The sequence below is a fragment of the Capricornis sumatraensis genome, chromosome 5 (genome assembly GCF_032405125.1).
Source record: "Capricornis sumatraensis isolate serow.1 chromosome 5, serow.2, whole genome shotgun sequence".
Taxonomy (NCBI): Eukaryota; Metazoa; Chordata; class Mammalia; order Artiodactyla; family Bovidae; genus Capricornis; species Capricornis sumatraensis.
Window position 1 is genome coordinate 115,989,526 of NC_091073.1, and position 21,324 is coordinate 116,010,849.

Genomic DNA, 21,324 nt, shown 5'->3' on the forward strand with positions numbered 1-21,324 from the left:
AGGCTCCCTGTCTTCTGACAATGGATCCACTTTGGTGGGAATTTGAGGAGGTACCCCTGGTGTTTTGTTGTCCGAGAGTATTGTGCAATTTGCCGGCAACATCACTTCATTTTGACTTAAAAAATAAGCACTCTAAGTTTGATATTTCCCCCTGGGTTTTTTGTTGTTTTATTTAAATACTGTGTTAGGGGTTTCAAAGACATCTGATAACCTTTGTTGTTCAGTCACTAAGTCATGTCCAGCTCTTTGTGACCCTACAGACTGCAGCACGCCAGGCTTCCCTGTCCTTCACTATCTCCCAGAGTTTGTGGGACTCAAGTCCATTGAGTTGATGATGCCATCCGACCATCTCATCATCTGTCACCCCCTTCTCCTGCCCTCAATCTTTCCCAGCATCAGGGTCTTTTCCAGTGTTGAAGCTGAAGAGTTAACGTGAAAAGTAGCAGGTGCTTACTGTGTCTAGTACCCTTAACAGTTTCTTTGCATAACTCATCTGTGCCTCACAACAGCCTTGTGAGATAGGCAGTGTAATCATTGCAGGTCATTATGAACATTATAAGTTAAGGAATCTGCCCAAGCTCATATATAGAGTGTAGGTTACAGAGCCAGAAATGTCCCCTCAGACGCCCACGTGCACTTTCGTGCTGACTCTCAGAGAGTCTTGCCACCGTGTGCCTTTTGAATTGTTTGTTTAGTAAGAAATACATTTCGTAGGTTAACTCTATACATACACAGACATAACTGAATTAAAGATGCTCTGAGTAATACTTGTTATGTTCTATGAGCTCTTTTCTTTTCACTTTTTTGAAAACTTCCAGTTTCCATTGACTAACTGGTTTCATGGCCTACACATTAATGGATTGCAGTCCTCAGTTTGAAAAACATGCATGGTATAATCATAATCAAATGTAATAATTTTTCCCCCTTGTTTTAAAGTGAATGAAAATGCTTGAAAATGAAATACATGCAAGCAGCAAGCTAGATCACTGAATTAATATGCCTGTGAAAGCATTGTGCTGAAACGGAGAGCCGAAACTTGGTCCTTAACAGTTAAAACTAGTTTACGTGGACAAACAAGGCAGTCTGTATCGCCAGTTCAGTCCAGTCGCGCAGTCGTATCCGACTCTTTGTGACCCCGTGACAGTGCAGCACACCGGCTGCAGTCTGCATGGTGCCTGTTGAATCGCAGGTGGTTATGGTCATCTTCGAGTTTCCTAAAGCAGCCATGCTTGTGTCAGTCCACTGGAAGTCACACAGTCATTAGAGTAGGAAGAGTGTACACACTGACCAGATTAAGAATCAGCTTTAACTTTAACAGTACCTAAGGCTTTGAGTGCTTTTGTGTGGATTTTTAGAATTTAAAAAGACCTATTAATTATTCAAGTACCAAAAGTAAAAATTGTATCTTAATTCCTATGATGTTCATAGGACAAAATTCCATACTTAATGACATCCAGAATTCCTCATAGTTATATGTGTGTGTATTCTGGGGACTGAGTTGAATTAGCATATTTCTTTATTTGTAGAATTAAAAGGGCAGTGATCTCAAGGACACGGTAGCTGTATTCCCTTATTTCGTGTAAGTTTCAGGGCCTAGTAACTTCAAAGCTTCTGCTAGTTTTTAGAAAGTAGGAGATCTCATAGAACAAACCCATGAAGCTTTAAATACATTTGCTCACATCCTACCCCAGAATGGTGGGTCCTGAGCTCGGTTCTTCACTTCCCATCCCATCAGTTTTATAGTTTTAATTGCCTATTTGAGTAATTTCTCTTAAATTTTATACATAATGTAAATGGTGTGCCTCTCCTCACCCCGTTTTTCTCAGTACTGTTACCGTGCTGGTAGAAAAATGAAATGATATGTAATTAACTTGCTCCAGCGTGCCTCTCTGTAGTTCTGTATGCTGAAGGGCTGAGTGGGTTTGGAGGCTTTTTAAAGCATCATCAGTGATTTAGATGAGTCCCGCAAATACCTGGAGTCGCCATTCACCCAGTATTTCTGGAGCACCTCCACCCTGCCAGGGCACTGTGTTTGGTGCTGAGGATTCAGCTGTGAATTAGACGCCTGCTTTTGAGCCACAGAGCAGAGCCCATGGATCCGTATTACTTTTATTAAATCTGAAGATTCTGGGTGAGATATTTTGTTTACAAAAAAGAACTTCAGTTATTGATATATTTTCCATTTTTACAGTAACAGGTATAAATGTAAAATCTACTGATTAACATATCCATTATTCAAATAGCAATAATTAGCAAAATAGACTGATTTTTAATTAAGAAAAATGAGCAAATATAGTATTTAATATTCAGCATTAGCTTTTTGTTTACTCAGGTTTTCTAGGTTATAAAATGCGAGTCATTTTATGAGCAAAACCTAAAGATCAAAAGTGAGCCTCTACTTTCATTAAAAAAAATTTTTTTTTAACTTTTTTTTTTTTTAAGCAGTTGTAGGTTCCCAGCAAAACTAAGAGGAAGGTGTAGAGATTTCCTGTATCCCTCCTGCCCCCACATATACAGACTCCCCCATTTTCAGCACCCCCCCACCAGAGTGATAAATTCGTTACAAGCAAATCGACATTAACACATAGTCACCCAAAGTCCATAGTTTACATTAGGATTCACTCTTGGTAGTGTGTGTTTTATGAGTTTGGACAAGTGTATAATAACATGTATTCATCATCATAGTAGCATACAGAATAGTTACATTGCCCTAAAAATGCTCTGTGCTTTGCATATCTATCTCCCTGCCCCATCACTAAGTTCCTGGCAACTTCTGACAACTTCTTGTGATATGTGCTTTAGTCCCTCAGTCACGTCTGATTTTTGCCAACCCATGGACCACAGCCCACCAGGCTCCTCTTTCCATGGGATTTCCCAGGCACAAATACTGTTACCATTTCCTTTTCCAGGGGATCTTCCCGACCCAGGGATCGAACCCACCTCGTCTGCGTTTGGGCAGATTCTTTACCACTGAGCCACCTGGGGAACTTCTTACCGTCTCCTTAGTTTTGCCTTTTCCAGAACGTCATACAGTTGGAGTCACACAATATGTATAGTCTATGTAGCCTCCTCAGAAGGGCTTCTTTCACTTAGTCATGTGCCTTTAAGGGTCCTCCATGTCTTCTCGTGGCTTGATGGCTCATTTCTTTTTAGTGCTAAATAATATTCCATGGTCTGGAAGGACCACAGTTTGTTTATCCACTGACCCCCTGAGGGACATCTTGCTTTCTTCCAGGTTTTGACAGCTATGAAAAAAGGCACTATAAACATCTGTTTGAGGGTTTTCATGTGGACGTTAGTTTTCAACTCCTTTAGGTAAATAGAAAGCAGCACAGTTAATTGCTGAAATTTACGGTCAGAGCGTGTTTAGTTTTGTCAGAAGCCCACGGTGCCTTCTAAAGTGTCCACACCATATTGCTTTCCCACCAGCAATGAAGGAGAGCTCCTGTTGCTCTTCTCTCTCACCAGCATTTGGTTTTTGTCATTGTTCTGAATTTCGGCCATTCTCATAGGTGTGTGGGCATCCCATGTGGCACTAGTGAAAAGGAACACGCCTGCAAGGCAGGAGACATAAGGGACTCGGGTTGGATCCCTAGGTCGGGAACATCCCCTGGAGAGGGGACTGGCACCCACTCCAGCATTCTTGCCTAGAGAATCCCATGGGCAGAGGATCCTGGCGGGCTGCAGTCCACGGGGTCACAGAATCAGACACGACTGAGGAGGCTGAGCATGCAGTAGGTGTGTAGAGGTGTCTCATTAATTTGCGTTTTCCTGATGATGGTATTATGCAGAGCAGCTTCTCATATGCTTATTTACCATCTGTATTTCTCCTCTGGTGAAGCCTTTGGCCCATTTTTTAATCAGATGGTTTTCTTACTGAATCCTAAGCACTTTCTGTGTATTTTGGTTAACAGTTGTTTATCAGATGTGTCTGTTGCCAGTGTTCTCTCCCAGCCTATGGCTTGTCTTCTCATTCTCTTGACTGTCTTTCTCAGAGCGGACGTTTTTCATTTCAGTGAAGTGCAGCTGGTCAGTGATTTCTTTCGTGGACCTAGCCTTTGATGTTGTGTCTAAAAGGCCACACCTGTACCCACGCTCATCTAGGGTTTCTCCCATGTGATCTTCTAGGAACTTGATAGTTTTGCTCTGCTTTTATTTTTAAGGAAGGCTTTGCAAATATTACACGAAAAATTTTCAACATACCAAAAGTGTCCTTGCGTTTAATTGGTTTTAATCATTTTTCTGACTAAGATCAGATGAGTTAGATGGGTTTTTAATGATCATCTCCTACTATGGTTATTTTTTAAGAAGGAAGGAAGATCACCATCAATTGGGGAGTTCCTACTAAATACTGGCCATAGAAGCAGGCCTGTTTGCTTATGATGTCTTATTGAACAACTCTGAGAAGTTGGCATTCGGATCTTTAACTTCAATTGAGAATTGAATTAGCACTGGCGTTGAAGGAACCAAGTGTTCCCCTTCTAAGTGAGTCTGACTAGTCGTGCTCCTTGGTTTTGGAGTCTTGGGAAGGATTTGGCTCCTTGTAAAGAAAGCTGAGCAACAAAGAATCGATGCTTTTGAACTGCAGTGTTGGAGAAGACTCTTGAGAGTTCTTTGGACTGCCCGGAGATCCAACCAGTCAGTCCTAAAGGAAATCACTCCTGAATATTCATTGGAAAGACTGATGCTGAAGCTGAAACTCCAATACTTTGGCCACCTGAGGGGAAGAACTGACTCACTGGAAAAGACCCTGATGCTGAGAAAGATTGAAGGCAGGAGGAGAAGGGGATGACAGAGGATGAGATGGTTGGATGGCATCACCAATTGATTGATGAGCAGAAAGGATACTGGCAATAACTGCCCTGGAGTAAGGAGAATATTTGTGATTTCCTGATGGCAAAGTCAGAGGTGGTCCCAGAACCCCTGTGGTCCACTGACTAGGCTCCTAACTGGGGGAGTGAGCTAGGCTCAGTCTGAGGTTACAAGGATGCTCTGTGTGTGGACCAGCCATCATTCAGTGCTCCCAGCCTCTCTGGGCGGGCTTCAGGTTGATTTCCAGTCTTCTGTGGTGACTAAGCTTGAGTTTACAACTTCTTGTCGTTTGGGGCCACTTTATCTTGGGGGATAGGTTACTAGAAGTGAGATGGCTGGGTGGACTGGTCAATGCACCGGTGGTGTTTTTGGGTACAGCCGATTACTGCCTGCAGAGTGAACACCTCCACCAGCAACAGTTCAGTCGTTTTGACTTTTGTCATGTAGTGTCTGTGGATTCTGGAATCCAGAGGTGCGTTTTTGGAGATCTGAAAGCCCAAGTCTGAGAGACTCTTACCCTCGGTGTTCCTCGCTGGCGTCGCCCCTTCTGCTCCACGTGCTCCGTGTGTCTTTAAGTTAATTTCACCGCGCTGAGGTCTCCTTTCATCCCAGCTCCACGGGGCTATCGGCCGAATGTTTCTGACATCACATCCCTGCTCCGGAACCCTGTGGGACTCTGTTGCCCACTCAGAATAAAGGCCTCGCATCCTCTTACTACAGACGCCCCCTCCTCTCTTCAAAGCTCTAGCCCGAGCCCCCCAAAACTCAGCCTCCTGCCCTTTGCTTTTCTGCCTCCCCCTCTCCCCGGGCAAAACCCCTCAGATACCACCTGAGAAGCATTCAAAGTGCAGACTTTGTAGAGCCTTCTGGGCATTGTAGTCTGGAGTGACTTCTTCCAGACCCTCCAGACTCCTATTGCAGTTTTACCTGTATCTTCATGGGGGCAGTAAAACGTCTCTGCCCAGTGACAACTCTTCTGGTACTTCGGCTGTCTTTTAAATATTTTATGTTGCAGGAGAACTTGAGCCCCTCTATTGGTAACATACTAGATGGCAGTTCTTAAAGCTTGCTTTCCAGTGGGACACCCAGTAACACTGCTTTTCATGCTAAGGCTCCCACATATCCAGAACCTGGTCATTTTGTAAAGATCCATTCCTTGCTGTGACTGACCTGAATTTGATCCAGAACGATTTGTAGCTAGCATGCTTTAAAGCTGTCTTTTTTTCCTTAACAGTTTTATTGAGGTATAATTCACATACCATAACATTCACTTGTTTTAAATGTATAATTCAGTAATTTTTAGTAAAATTAGAGTTGTGCAGCCATCACCACAATCCAGTTTTAGAACATTTCCTTTACCCCAGAGGATCCCTTTGGGGTGAGGCCTGCCCCCTGTTACTCTCCGCTCCCCCTGCCGGCTCCCCCGTCTTGCAGGAGCCCACTTCCTGCCTCTCTAGTTCACGCATTCTGTACATCTCATGATAAATGGGCTCATGTAACATGTGGTCTTTTTCTCCTGGTTTTCACTTAGGCTCATGTGTTTGAGGTTCATCCATGCTGTGGCGTGTATCAGTACTTCATTTTTTATTGCCTAAGTGTTTTCTTTTGTATGACTAAGGATATCTTGCTTATCCGTTCACCTGTTGGTGGGCATTTGGGTTGTTCTGCTTTTTGGCTTTTATATGTAATGTGTGCTGTGAACATTCGTGTACAGGTCTTTGGATGGGCATACATCTTCTTTTTTTAGCAGGGGTTAGATCCCTAATAGTGGAATTGATGGGTCATGTGGTAGGTGAAGAATCCGCCTGCAATGCAGGAGTCACAGGAGATGGGGCTTCGCTCCCTGGGTCGGGAAGATCCCCTGGAAGGGAGGGCATAACAACGAACTGCAGTATTCTTGCTTGGAGAATCCCATGGACAGAGGAACCTGGTGGGCCACAGTCCATAGGGTCACAAAGAATCAGACACGACTATAGTGACTTAGCACAGTGGTAAATTTATGTTAACTGAACGTAGTCTTTAAATGGCCCAAATGTTTAATTACTAGCTTTGAGTAAAGACATAAACAAGACAGTTTGAGCACTTATGATTCAGGCCTTGGGAACTTGACTCTGAAGTGATTGAGAAAAAGCAGAACCCATTTCCCATCTGTGTGTGTATTTAGATTCTCTTTCTAGCTGTAGATTTAATGGCTTTGAATGACTAATTGGAGACAAAACTAAGCTAATGTTCCTAGAAAGACATCTATTAGGATATTAATTGGAATTTTTTATGCTTTTGTCAACTGTAATTGTTTGAACTTAATTGTAATTAAGCCCTTAGTTCTATATAGAAATGGAATAATACACATTTACATTTTATAAGTATACAAATTTCAATAATGGAGGTCAGGTAGTAAATGCCTTTCTTGGTGATGTACAGACAGAACCCTAAGTATTGAACGTACAAATTGTTGGTCTACATTTACAAGATACTAACCCTTGTTCTAGTATCTTTAAGAATACTTTGATTTAAAAAGTGAAACATTTAAATAATTCATATTCAAATACTAATAAATGAATATACAAATAAATAGGGATGTAAGTATGACTAAGTGTCCAGTTCATGATTTGGCCAGATCTTCCTTGACCTATTGGTTTGCAGTCCTTTGGGCCCGACATCACACTCTGACATCTTGAAGCTTTCACTTGCGTTTTTGCATGGTTCCTGTGAAGCCATGTTGTAATCTCAAATTAGAGAGTACATCCTAGCAGCACACTTCTTAAGGAAGTGGGATAGGAAATCTCCGCCTTCCTAAGAAAACAGCATGGAATGGTGAGTGATGGAAAGAACACGGCTTTGGAATCCAACTATTTGGGTATGAATCCTTGTCGCTTGTCACCAGAGTGGTTTTGGGAAAAGTAGTGAACATTTCCAAGCCTGAGTGGGGCTTCCCTGGTGGCTCAGCGGTAAGAGAATCCACCTGTGACGCAGGAGACACAGGTTTGATCCCTGAGTCAAGAAGATCCCTTGGAGGGGAGATGGCAACCTTTTCCATTGCTCTTGCCTGGAAAATCCCATGGACAGAGGAGCCTGGTGGGCTACAGTCCATGGGGTTGCAAAGAGTCGGCTATGACTAACTGCACACACACACACGAGCCTGAGTGTCCTCGTTTGCGGGAAACAGTACTATGCAGAGAATACGGTTACTGTAAGGATTCGGTGAGGGGAAAGGATTACAACTCCTAGTGGCCCAGGGTCTAGCAGTGAGGCCCACAGAGAATACTGGGTCCTTCCTTTACACGGCGAGACCAGGGGAGAGACTGCCGTTAGTGACCCCGGTGAGAGGTGATAGTGACCGCCAGACTCTTGATGAGTTGGTGGGCATATCATGAGAGGTGGGTGATTCAAGAGACGAGGAGGGAGTTGATGGAACTGACTTTACATCAGGGGTGAGAACAGGAGAAACCAGAGCTGACCTTTTACCAAGATGGGGGATACAGAGGAAGGCTTAGTTGGAATGTGGGCCAGTCAAGAGGCTAAGCAGTGGCCCTTAATTTAAGGTGAGGGTGGAGGGACTGGGGAGGGAGGGATGGTATATGTGAATGGAGATGGGTCTGGAGCTAGCAGGGGGTGCTTTCATCACCTCCAGGATTTTGAATCGGACCAAGCCTTCTGCTCACCAAGGTAAAGAAAGGTGGAGAGGGAGGTGTTTCGTTTAATTCACGTGAGCTTGTGGCTTCTGGAAGGTTCAGGAAAGGAGAAAACGAAGGAGAGTTGGGTCAGGGGTAGATTGGCGTGGCCGGTACACAGAGGGTCCACAGCCAGTGGACCAGGAGGGGAGGGGAGTGCCACCCCACGTGCTGCTGATGGCTCGTCTGACTTCTGAATTATCAGAGTGAGAGTGTAGAAGTCTAGTAAAATCCTGTCCAGAGCTATACAAAGTTTACAGCCTGAAGGCTCCGCCTCACCTTATCCCAGATATGCACATCAAGCCCAGGTTTCAGATGGTCAGTTCAGTTTAGTTGCTCAGTCATGTCGGACTCTTTGCGACCCCAAGGACTGTAGCACGCCAGGCTTCCCCTGTCCATCACCAACTCCTGGCGTGTACTCAAACTCATGTCCATCATGTCGGTAATGCCATCCAACCATCTCATCCTCTGTTGTCCCCTTCTCCTCCTAGCTTCAATCTTTCCCAGCATCAGGGTCTTTTCCAGTGAGTCAGTTCTTCGCATCAGGTGGCCAGAGTATTGAAGTTTCAGCTTCAGCATCAGTCCTTCCAATGAATGTTCAAGGACTGATTTCCTTTAGGATTGACTTGGTTGGATCTCCTTGCAGTCCAAGGGACTCTCAAGAGTCTTCTCAACACCACAGTTCAGATGTTGCATTCATTTAAATCATTAATGGAATTTAAGAGTTTCTCAGGTGGTGAGTTTACCAGTCTCAGTTCTAAGTGGCACTGAGATTGCCTGGTATGCACCAACCAGATCATGATCAAATGGCACAGTTTCCAGGGCTGTGAGTGAGAAGGTACTGTGTTTTGGTCCCATCCCCTGCCACATCGTGTCCTGAACTTGACCACCTCCCTGCCAGGCTCCATCTTTTTGCTTCTCTTTCTTTTTCTTCCACATATGTTGTGTAAAAAGCTGGAATCAGGATTGCTGAAAGAAGTATCAATAACCTCACATATGCAGATGACCCCACCCTTATGGCAGAAAGCGAAGAGGAACTAAAGAGCCTCTTGATGGAGGTGAAAGAGGAGAGTGAAAAATCTAGCTTAAAAGTCAACATTTAAAAAACTGAGATCATGGCATCTGGTCCCTTCCATTCATGGAAGTTTGATGGGGAAAAAATGGACACAGTGACAGGCTTCATTTTCTTGGGCTCCAAAGTCACTGCGGACAGTGACTGCAGCCATGGAATTAAAGGGACACTTGCTCCTCGGAAGAAAAGCTATGACCGACCTAGACAGCATGTTAAAAAGCAGAGACATTACTTTGCGAACAAAGGTCTATATAGTTAAAGATATGGTTTTTCTAGTAGTCATGTATGGATGTGAGAGTTGGACCGTAAAGAAAGCTGAGCACCAAAGAATTGATGCTTTTGAACTGTGGTGTTGGAGAAGACTCTTGAGAGTCCCCTGGACTGCAAGGAGATCCAACCAGTCAATCCTAAAGGAAATCAGTCCAGAATATTCATTGGAAGGACTAATGATAAAGTCTCCCATACTTTGGCCACCTGATGCGAAGAACTTAGTTGTTGGTTTGTTTTTTTTTTTTTTCCTTGTAATATTTTTTAGGTAAATCCCAACCATCCTATCATTTCACCCACAAGAGTATTAATCTGGTGAGGCTTGGGGGTTTTGCTTGTTTTTAAACAGGAGCCCGTAAACCTTGAGGCCGGTGCCTTACACAGCTCTGAGCCAATGTTCCAGGCTATCAGCGAAGCCCGACCTTCTCTCCTGTGTTCCGTGTGTTTTTACTGTCAAATATAAAATGGTATCATTTAGTGTGTATTCCCCTATCACTCCCCCGCCCCCCGCCCCGGACTCTAATTGACAAGGTTGTGTGTGGTGTGCCGTGTGGCTTTCTGACAGCTTATATGTGACTTCTCTTTTTGGTCACCTTTCATGTATTTCCTGGTGTGCACAGGCAAACATTCTTCTCAGTGTAAAGCACTGTTTTACCATCTGTTTCATTTCTTCTGTGCCATACTGCAGGTACGAAGCCAGGGACTCTGCATACTTTTAACCAATTGTGAGAAAATAAGTAATTACTGAGTAATACTCAGGATCATTTCAAATTTTAATCAAATTTAAAATGTTCTTAAACTAGAAAAGCCAAATTTAGCTTTGTTTTTTCTTTAACAGTGAATTTTAACTATATTTTCATTAACTCTAATAATGACTATTTTTAAAAGATACTGTAACAGCTTAAATCCATGCTTTTGTTTTGATTTTTTTTTTTACATTTTTCAAAAGCAGTCACCTAACCGTCGACACAGTTGTGGTCATTCTGAAAAACCCTGTGTCGTGTATTCCTGTTACAACTCTGATCTGAATTATTTTTGCTTTGTTTATTGAACACTGTTCTACATTGGCTTGTGCAAAAGCATCTGCTAAATGTGTTTGGTCTTAATTTACAAGAACAGAGGCAGCTACTAGGACCACCTTAATGGACAAAAGTGGTATCTGGATTTTTTTTTTTTTTTAATATTTGTGGTGAAACTGAGCAGGGGCCACAATTCTGTTATTACTTTAAAATCTGTGGGCTCCTCCCCTAGAGTAGAAATGTAGGTTCATTAAGGTCTGAATTTATGTTCCTGTCTGTTTTGTACTTAGGGCTGGTCGGGCAGGGGAGTAAGGTGTTCGGAGAAGTCGGGCAGCCCCGCTGGTGAGACGTGGTGAGGAACGCGTGGCCCTCTCCAGTTCAGGGGCCGCAGCCGGCCGGGTCAAGTGCAAACACCCCTGAAAGCAGAGCCGAACCCCGGGCCCTCCATCGCTGACGCCCGCGCCGCCCGTCCCCAGGCACCCGGCTCCCAGCCCCCGCCCGCCCTCCTCTCCCCGCCTCAGTTCTTCGTGGAACCTGGAATCCTGCTTCTGGAAACTCCTCGGACGCCTCTCCAGTCTTGGGCCCCCCTCGCTGCTCCTCAGAGGCTGCGGCTCCGAAAGCCGCGCTGTGGCCGTTGCAGGAACCCTACGTCCCTCCCCGGGCTCCCGGGAAGGCGCGCCGGCTCTGGGTGCCTTCCGCCCCGGTACGGGCTCCGGGCTCCCCCGGTGCTGCCCGCCCGGCTGCCCCGCGGCGGCGCCTCCCTCTCCGCGCCCAGCGCCCTTCCCGGTGATGCAGCCTCTGCGAGGCCGGGCCGCTGGTGCCGCCGCCTGTCGTCGAGCCCTTCCCGGGCCTGAGCACCCGCCGCCGCCCTGCGGCAGCCCCGGACCCCCGCCCCCGCAGCGAGGACGCGGGCTTTCCCTGCCCTGCGTCCCCGGGCAGCCTCTTCACGCCTTCAGGGCCGGAATCCTAGAGAGAGTCTGCGTTTCTTGCGTGTAGTTGCTCTGCAGCGTTGTGTCTCTGCTGTGTGGCACAGTGCCCGCAGTTACAGGTCTACACACACTCCCCCTCTCCTGGGGTTTCCTTACCACCCAGGCCACCACAGGGCGCGGAGGAGCGCCCCCTGTGCCTTTCAGCAGGCTCTCATTAGCTGTCTCTTTCCTGTCTGTCTGTCAGTCCCCATCCCCCAGCCCATCCCGCTCCTGCCTTCCCATCCCAGTCACTAAGTATTCTCTAGATCTGTGTCTCTCTCTGCTTTGCAAATAAGTTCATCTGTACAATTTTTTCTCTATTCCACATTTAAGCAATATTACATAATATCAGTTTTTCTAACTTCACTCTGTATAGCAGTCTCTGCACATGGCGCTGTTTCACTCCTTTTTATGGCTGAGTAATATTCCATTGTGAACATGTTCCACATCTTTAGCCATTCCTCTGTTGACGGACATTTAGGTTGCCTCCATCTCCTGGGTATTGTAAATAGTCCTGCAGTGGATGTTGGGGTTCACATGTGTTTTTGAATGTCGGTTGTCTCCAGGTATGACCCCAGCAGTGGGATTGCTGGGTCATGTGGTAGCTCTGGCTTTAGCTTTTGAAGGCGCCGCCGGTGTTGTTTTCCATGCTCGCTGTGCCAGTTTACATTCCCGCCAGCAGTGCAGCAGCGTCCCCTTCTCCGCAGTCGCTTCGGCACTTACTGCTTGTAGATTTTTTGATGACGGCCATTCTGCCTGGTGTCAGGGGTGTAGTTTGGCTTTGCGTTTCTCTAGTAATTAGTGACGTATTGAGCATCTTTTCATGCCTTTGTTGAGCATCTGTGTGTATCCTTTAGAGAAAAGTCTAATGTCTGTTTAGGTCTTCTACTTGTTTTTTCGTTGGGGTGTTTATTTCTTTCATATTGAGCTGCATGAGCTGTTTGTGTATTGTAGAGATTAATCTCACGTCTGTCGCTGTCCTTCTTAACCCACTCCAGTCTGATTCCTCCTGTTAAAACCATGGTAACACCTGCCTTCCTCAGGTCCCCAGTGTCTTACACAGAACTCAGGTCAGAAGCTACGTTTCAGATACTGTCATTATGATGAAAATAATAGCTCACGTTTGTCACAAACTGTGTTGCCATTTTCAACCAGGACCCTCATAGATGTTAAGTGATTTACCCAGGATCATACAAGAAGTAAATGGCAGCAACTACGTGAGGCCCAGACAACCGTGCCCTTCTCTGGCCTCCAGCATAGGTCTTGTTTTTGGCTGTAGCTTGGCGGGTACAAACTCTGTGGGTTCCCCACCGTCTACTCTGTCTCTAAATGTTCCTCAGGCTTCAGGTTGGGGCTGTCTCTGTGATTGATGGTGGTTCCCACTCTCTAGTGCCGGTCAGAGATGAGCCTCCACAGTCCAGCCTCCAAGGACAGGTCACAAGCACCTCAGCCTCCCCAGGTCCAAAAGCCAGTCTTTCCAGTCTGTTGTGGTCTGTGCTCATAGACGGTTCCAGGGTCCCTTTATCATGTAGGGACACGTGAGTGTTTTATCATACGCACTCACATCACCAGAGAGGAATCCATAGGATCTGTAGTGCCTGTTACAGCAGTTGAAAAGCCAGCACCTGGAAGCTCTGGAGTCGGACGCTAGTGTGATGAACAGTGGACTATTTTTCGTTTCCAAACCAGTGAGGTGTATTTCGTTGAGTGAGTGAGGTTTATCTCACTAAGTGAAAAAAGTTGTAGAATGATGTGTGGTTGATCCCAAGAAAGTTAGGTCTCTGTAGGGATCAGCACAGATTTACCTTTCCTTTTTTAAAAAAATGTTCTGTTGTTTCTTGAAACATTAGTGTTTTCTTGAAAATCCAACCCTGAGATGTATTCAGGGAAAAATATGCTCTAGCCTAGTCAGTTTGATTGGGAGATATTTTATGCTGTTTTTCTGACAGGAATTCATAAGACACATTCACTTATTAAGGCCTCTGAACTCTTGTAGCAAGCAAAATATTTAGCTGCAGTAAAGGTGGCATTTCCCCAGATCGGCTGGATGATCTGTTCAGTTGATGTTCCAGTTAGTGTCTGCAGACATCTGTCATACGTGCTGTTAAGAAAGCCCTTTCCTTACTAATGAAACTCTGAGTTACTAATATCAAAGAGAATATAGTTTTTAGGATTCTTGGAGGTTGTTTGGTTAGTTTATGCTTGTACTCAACAAAAGAATCTTACTCACCATTTAATCTTGAGAAATAAACTGTTTGATTAGTTCACAGTTTGAAGTGTTAGAACCCTTGTTTTAATACTGATTCCGATGGCTTTCATATCCCTTTGGAACAAGTCTCTTTCATGAGCCAGGTCCTTGAATATCCAACCTCCCTGCTCCTCTTAGACAGCTTTGTTTTGACTCCTGGGTTCCACTCCCTTATCTTACTTGGTTGGGGGAGGGGAGGGTGAAGTGAGCAGTGCTGTGACCGGTCCAGGCTTCTGAGCCTGGGGCTGGGGCGGGACAGGACCGCAGGCTCCGCCCACAGGTTCCCGCCCTGGGTTGGTTGCGTTTTGTGCCTTGGTTTCTGTGCATCCACTGAAAGCAGCCAATCTGCAGTTTCTCTGAAAACTTGAGTGTTCCTCCTGGATATTCATGACCGCGACGGAAACCCTGTGATGCCAAGGAGTCACTGTAAGAGAGTGCTTTTGCCCGACTTTCTAAGTATATGTTTGGTTTAGTTTTGTTTTTTTGTTTTTAGTATCTCCTGGCTTTTTGGACATCCCTAAGTTTTATGGCTGTGGGATGTGAATTATTAGGAAAGTATTTTTATCCCTTACCCCAAAACCATTTCAGCCTCTGACTTTTCATGAGGTCCGCCTGAGGTTATGGGTAGTTCTTGATGGCCTGGTTATGGGATGGAGGGCAGGTGGTTTGTAAAGTGGTTTTATTCCTGAAAATTCCACACTGACAGATAAGCTCGTATTTTATGGGCACCTATGTTATTGTATTTATTATTCCAAACAGTTCACTATCAAACATTGAGGGATGCATCCAGTCAGTTCAGTTCCTTCGCTCAGTCGTGTCCAACTCCGTGACCCCATGGACTGCAGCACGCCAGGCTTCCCTGTCCATCACCAACTCCTGGAGTTTGTTCAAACTCATGTCCATAGAGTCGGTGATGCCTTCCAACCATCTCATCCTCTGTCGTCCCCTTCTCCTCTCAGCTTCAATCTTTCCCAGCATCAGGGTCTTTTCCAATGAGTCAGTTCTTCGAATCAGGTGGCCAAAGGATTGGAGTTTCAGCTTCAGCATCAGTTCTTCCAATGAATATTCAGATGAAATCCAAACACAGCCCCCCACCCCAAGGTGGGACCTCCATCACCAGAGCACCCCCTATCCATTTGGGCCCCACCCACGTGCCCCTTCCAGGAGGAGCTGGACTCCCAGAGGTCCTCCAGCTGTAAGGTCCTCCCTGACCTCCCCGCCTGGCGCACTTGCGGGGACTGAGCCCTCAGGAGCAGAAGCACAGACTGCTGCCCTGTGTGCCAGTCCAGGCAGCGCTGGGCGCCTCCCAGGGAGGGGCCACCTCACGGTTGGGCCCCTCTCTGCCCAGGCCTGCATCCTCCCCTGCCCCTCATCAATGGCATCCCGAAGAAGCATTCACCACCCAAACTCTGTCCAGGCATTTGCTCCACAGAGCCCAGCCTGAGACCAGCAGGCAGCTGCTGTTAGCACATGGCCTGATTTTTAAGACGTTTCTCTGATGTTCTTACTTTTAATGTTTCCTTTTAGATGTAGTTTTAGCTTTCTCTATTGTAGGATAAGTGATAGATGTTAAATATTATAAATGGGAAACTCTGGGGGTTATTAAAAATGTAAGATGAGGTTAGCCTCTTTCAACTTATCAGTTAAGTCGGTAATGGCATATGAATTTTTGTGAACTGTGTAAATTTTGGATACTCGGTGAGGACAACTAGAAAATGGGAATGACTCATTTGAAAGGGAAAACAATAAAGCGCCTAAAAGCAGAAGTAAGGTAGTTTGCTGACTTTTCACCGCACGAGCCGAGATTTGGCTCTGGCACCAGATTCCCACTCGTAGAGCTAGACAGAAAATGTGTGTGATAAAGTAGACTTGTTATTTTAACATGAGAGATTGTGTTTGATCTTGGAATACCGGTGACTCTGATACAGTAAGACTCATAACTCGAATCAGATGTACAATAGGAGAAAGAAGGAGCACATTTGGGTGCTGATGTTGAATGGGGACAGTGAGGTCGTGTGGGGAAAAATAAAATCACTGACCATTTTATTCAGTGTACCTTATTAACCTTGCCCCTGGGGTGGAAGTGAGGTGGGATGGTAAGTGCCTTGTTATTTTTGTTGAGTCTCGCAGTCGTGTCCAACTCTTTGCAACCCCATGGACTGCAGCGCACCAGGCTTCCCTGTCCTTCACTCCCTTCAAAAGCTTGCTCAGACTCAGGTCCGTTAAGCCGATGATGCCATGCAACGATCTCACGGTCTGTCACCCCTTTCTCCTCTACCCTCAATCTTTCCCGGTATCCGGGTCTTTTCCAGCAAGTCAGCTCTTCACATCAGGTAGCCAGAGTATTGGAGCTTTAGCATCGGTCCTTCCAATGAACATTCAGGGTTGATTTCCTTAAGGATTGACTGGTTTGATCTCCTTGCAGTCCAGGGGACTCTCAAGAGTCTTCTCTAACACCACAGTTCAAAAGCATCAATTCTTTGGCGCTCAGCTTTCTTTATGGTTCAGCTCTCACATCCATACATGACTACTGGAAAAACCATAGCTTTGACTACAGGGACTTTTGTTGGCAAAGTAATGTCTCTGCTCTTTCATATGCTGTCTAGGTTGGTCATAGCTTTCCTTCCAAGAAGCATCTTTTAACTAAATGGCTGCAGTCACTGTCCACAGTGATTTTGAAGCCCAAGAAAATAAAGTCTGTCACTATTTTCATCGTTTCCCCATCTATTTGCCTTGAAGTGCTGGGACCAGATGCCATGATCTTAGTTTTCTGAAAGTTGAGTTTTAAGCCAGGTTTTTCATTCTCCTCTTTCACTTTCATCAAGAGGCTTTTTTAGTTCCTCTTCACTTTCTGCCATTAGGGTGGTATCATCTGCATATCTGAAGTTATTGATATTCCTCCCAGCAATCTTGATTCCAGCTTGAGCTTCATCTAGCCCGGCATTTCACATGATGTACTCTGCTTATAAGTTAAATAAGCAGGGTGGCAGTAGACAGCCTTGATGTACTCCTTTCCTTCCCAATTTTGAACCAGTTCGTTATTCCATGTCCGGTTCTAACTGTTGCTTCTTGACTTGCATACTGGTTTCTCAGGAGGTAGGTCAGGTGGTCTGGTATCCCCATCTCTTGAAGAATTTTCCACAGTTTGTTGTGATTCACACAGTCAAAGGCTTTAGCGTAGTCAGTGAAGTAGAAGTAGATGTTTTTCTGGAATTCACTTGCTTTTTCTATGGCCCAGTGAATGTTGGCAATTTGATCTCTGATTCCTCTGCTTTTTCGAAATCCAGCTTGTACATCTGGAAGTTCTTGGTTCACATACAGTTGAAGCCTACTTTGAAGGATTTTGAGTATTACCTTGCTAGCATGTGAAATGAGTGCAATTGTGTGGTAGTTTGAACGTTCTTTGGCACTGCCCTTCTTTGGGATTGAAATGAAAACTGATCTTTTCCAGTCCTGTGGCTACTGCTGAGTTTTCCAAATTTACTGGCATATTGAGTGCAGCACTTTTAACAGCATCATCTTTTAGGATTTGAAATAGCTCAGCTGAAATTCCATTAACTCCGCTAGCTTTATTTGTAGTAATACTTCCTAAGGGCCACTTGACTTCATACTCCAGGATGTCTGGCTCTAGGTGAGTGATCATACCACCGTGGTTATCTGGGTCATTAAGACCATTTTTGTGCACTTCTTCTGTGTATTCTTTTTTTTTTATTTGGCTGCTCTGGGTTCTAGTTGTGGCATGTGGGATCTAGTTCCCTGGCCAGGGATTGAACCTAGGCCGCCTGCGTTCAGAGCCCAGAGTCTTAGCTGCTGGGCCACCAGAGGAGCCCGCTCTTCTGTGTACTCTTGCCACCTCTTCCTGATGTCATCTGCTTCTCTCAGGTCCATGCCGTTTCTGTCCTGCATTGTGCCCGTCTTTGTATGAAATGTTCTCTTGGTGGCTCTGATTTTCTTGACGAGATCTCTAGTCTTCCCCATTCTACTGTTTCCACTACTTCTTTGCATTGTTTACTTAAGGTTTTCTTACTTCTCCTTGCTATTCTTTGGAACTCGGCGTTCAGATGGGTAGATCTTTCCTTTTTTCATTTGCCTTTCTCTTCTTTTCTCAGCTGTTTGTAAGGCCTCCTCAGACAACCATTTTGCATTTTTGCATTTATTTTTCTTGGGGATGCTCTTGATCACTGCTTCCTGTACAATGTCACAAACCTCCGCCCATAGTTCTTCAGGCACTCTGTCTGTCAGATCTAGTCCCTTGAATTTCTTTGTCATTTCCACTATATAATCATAAGGGATTTGATTTAGGTCATACCTGAATGGTCTAGTGTTTTTCCCTACTTTCTTCAATCTAAGTCTGAATTTTGCAATAAGGAGTTCACTACCTGAGCCACAGTCAGCTCCTGGTCTTATTTTTGCTGACTGTATAGAGCTTCTCCATCTTCAGCTGCAAAGTATATAACCAATCTGATTTCGGTGTTGACCATCTAGCGCTGTCCATGTGTAGAGTCGTCTTTTGTGTTTTTGGAAGAGGGTGTTTGATACGACCAGTGTGTTCTCTTGGCAAAACTTACCTTGCTAGCATGTGACATCCTGTGCACACCAAAACCCAGTGGGAGGAGAAATTCAGCTGTTTTGGGGAAAGGATGAGGATTTCCAGAAACTGGGCCACCACCCACTTTTTGACCTTTTATGGCCATCCTTGGAGCCGTCCTGGTGCCCGTTGAAGTGTTGCGTAGCATACTGAGGTGTGGCAGTGAGTGTGCCCTGAGACCCAAGGTCTAGGGGAAGTCAGCCACCCGCCATCTTGGGCCTACTTGCTTCTAACCAGTTTGTGTTGTGTCCTTGGGCTGTGTCATTCTTTTAAAGGTTGTGTGCCGTGCCCCCTTCAGTCTCACTACCAATCCAGAACACGCCAATTCTTCTCAAGTGGGGTGATGGAATGTGCCATGCAAGGTCGAGAAAAGGCAGATTGAAGTCAGAAAACATTTGCAAAGTGGTGGCTGAGATGTTAAGTTTCTTAAAACTAAGAGGATTCATCCTTGTGTTAGACATTTTTATGTTTCACTTTTGGACGTACCTATTTGAATGTATGATATAAAGTGTTTTTAAGGTTAGGAATGGTGTTGTGGTTTCATAAAATATGAAGCCCCATAGCTTAGGTTCTAAGTGTCAGAGTCGATCAGGCTTCAGAAGTTCGGGCACTGCCCACTCGTGTGGCTCCCGCTGTCCTCAGTGTGCCTCAGCCCACAGAGAGCCCCACGCGGCCACTGAGGCGCAGGGTGCACTGGAGCCCTTGCAGGCTGTGACACCCATTCTTAGTGTTCCAGGTACCATGTACCTCCCAGCATTTATTTTTTGTAGCCATTGAAGTAATTTGGTGTTTCCTAGTTTTGCACCGGAAATACTTGTTTAAAAACCACCACATTTTGATGTGATATACATAGACAATCCTCAACGTATGTCTGTAATGTTTTATATTGGAAAGTACTGACTTAACACAGTATTGAATAGCTAATGTTCTTTATCTGTGGATTCATAATCCTGAGGCATTATAAATTGTATTTTGCAGTCGCTTCATACACTTAGAGATAATAGCCATTACCACTTGTCAACCCTGATAGCTCAGTTGGTAAAGAATCCACCTGCAATGCAGGAGACGCCGGTTCAATTCCTGGGTTGGGAAGATCCGCTGGAGAAAGGATAGGCTACTCACTCCTGGCTATTCTGGCCTGGAGAATTCCATGGACTGTATAGTCCATAGGATTGCAAAGAGTCAGACACTCCTGAGCGACTTTCACTTCACTTCACCTCTTGTCAAGTGTTTACTGTGTGTTAAATAGACCTGCCCCTATTTTGCAGGCTAGGAAATTGAGGCTTAGAGCAGTGAGAAGTAACTTGCCCATGACCATATATCTGTAGGTGTGGAGCTAAGCTTCAAACCCAGGTCTCCCTAAGTTCAGGGTACATTTTAAATGTTGATAATTCTTGCCCAATTCCCTTCTGCAAAAGGAGTGACCAGGGATTCACTGGCAGTCCAATGGGAGTCGGTGCTCTCACTGTCGGGGTCCATAGTCAATCCCTGGTGCAAGAAGTAAGATCTCGCAAGCTGCCAACTGCTCCTTCTCTCCCCCGAAAAGGAGTGACCATTCCCCCTCACTTTGAGCCTCACCACCATTTGTATTTTGCCAGATGCTAAGTGAATTTCTTTTTTTTTTAATTCACAGGTAACTAGTGAGTTTGAACGTTTGGCTTCTTCTGTTAGCCATTTGTGTTACTCTTTCTGGACATTTCCTTTGCCTTTTTTCCTTTGAGTTTGTCTAACTGTTAACGTTAGGTCAAGTAATGTAGACATTTTGAAGACCAGCGAAACAGCATGTTAGTTGTGCTTGAATATAAGTTTTACCTGCTCTTCTCCACACACTCTAATAAGCATAATGATTTTGAACTAAGCATCTACGTACGCATATTACACAGAGTGTGTTGTCACATAGAAAGTGAGATAATCTCTGGATCAGCGTGCAGAGGTGTCTACTGGGGCCTGCAGACCCCGCGTTGCCATCAGCGTGTGGACAGCGTCCTCTCACACTGCCCCCGTCCCGTGAGGCAGGATGTTTGTTGAGAGAGAACTAATCAGTAACCTGTATTTCTTCTTCAGGTTTGCCTGCGATGAGATTTCACTGTCTCCATTCAAAGGACATCCTTTCTGAGCCGCTGTGAATACATTTGGAATGATAACTGTATATTTTCATCTGATGGAGAATTAGCTGAACCTTGACTAAGGATTGCTGCACTGGACGACTTCAGAATATTACTCACCATGTCATCCAACCGGAGTCAGAACCCCCATGGACTGAAGCAGATTGGCCTCGACCAGATCTGGGACGACCTCAGAGCTGGCATCCAGCAAGTGTACACCAGACAGAGCATGGCCAAGTCCAGATACATGGAACTCTACACGTATCCTCCTGTGTCAGCCGAGGTCGTTTGCTTAGGATTTTGATTCTTTACTGGTCCGGCCCGTGACTCGTTAGAAATTTTACATCACGTGTTCTCTCTGCAGTTCATCCTATGATAGAATCAGTAAGGTTTGTTTTTAGCCTTCAAAGTTAACTCATTTACTCTCTCTGCGTGTACGAACAGAGGTGAAAGTGGCTACGTGGTGGTCTAAAGCAGTGCTGCTCAGCGCAGGAGCCGCTCGTGGCTGTTTTCATTTGGAATCATTAGTCGTGGTACCCGTCCGTGTTGTAAGCGCACTGTAGGTAATCACTTC

The 21,324-nt window shown here is 45.2% G+C and overlaps 1 protein-coding gene across 1 annotated transcript in view; it reads left to right on the forward strand.

Annotated features, from left to right (window-relative positions):
- CUL1 (cullin 1) overlaps positions 1–21,324 on the forward strand; it is an 88,210-nt gene that overhangs the window by 13,559 nt on the left and 53,327 nt on the right. Inside the window, exon 2 of the mRNA XM_068972800.1 lies at positions 20,710–21,011. Within this exon, the coding sequence (XP_068828901.1) occupies positions 20,872–21,011 (140 nt within the window). The 5' untranslated portion in view covers positions 20,710–20,871. The remainder of the gene's footprint in view (positions 1–20,709; positions 21,012–21,324) is intronic.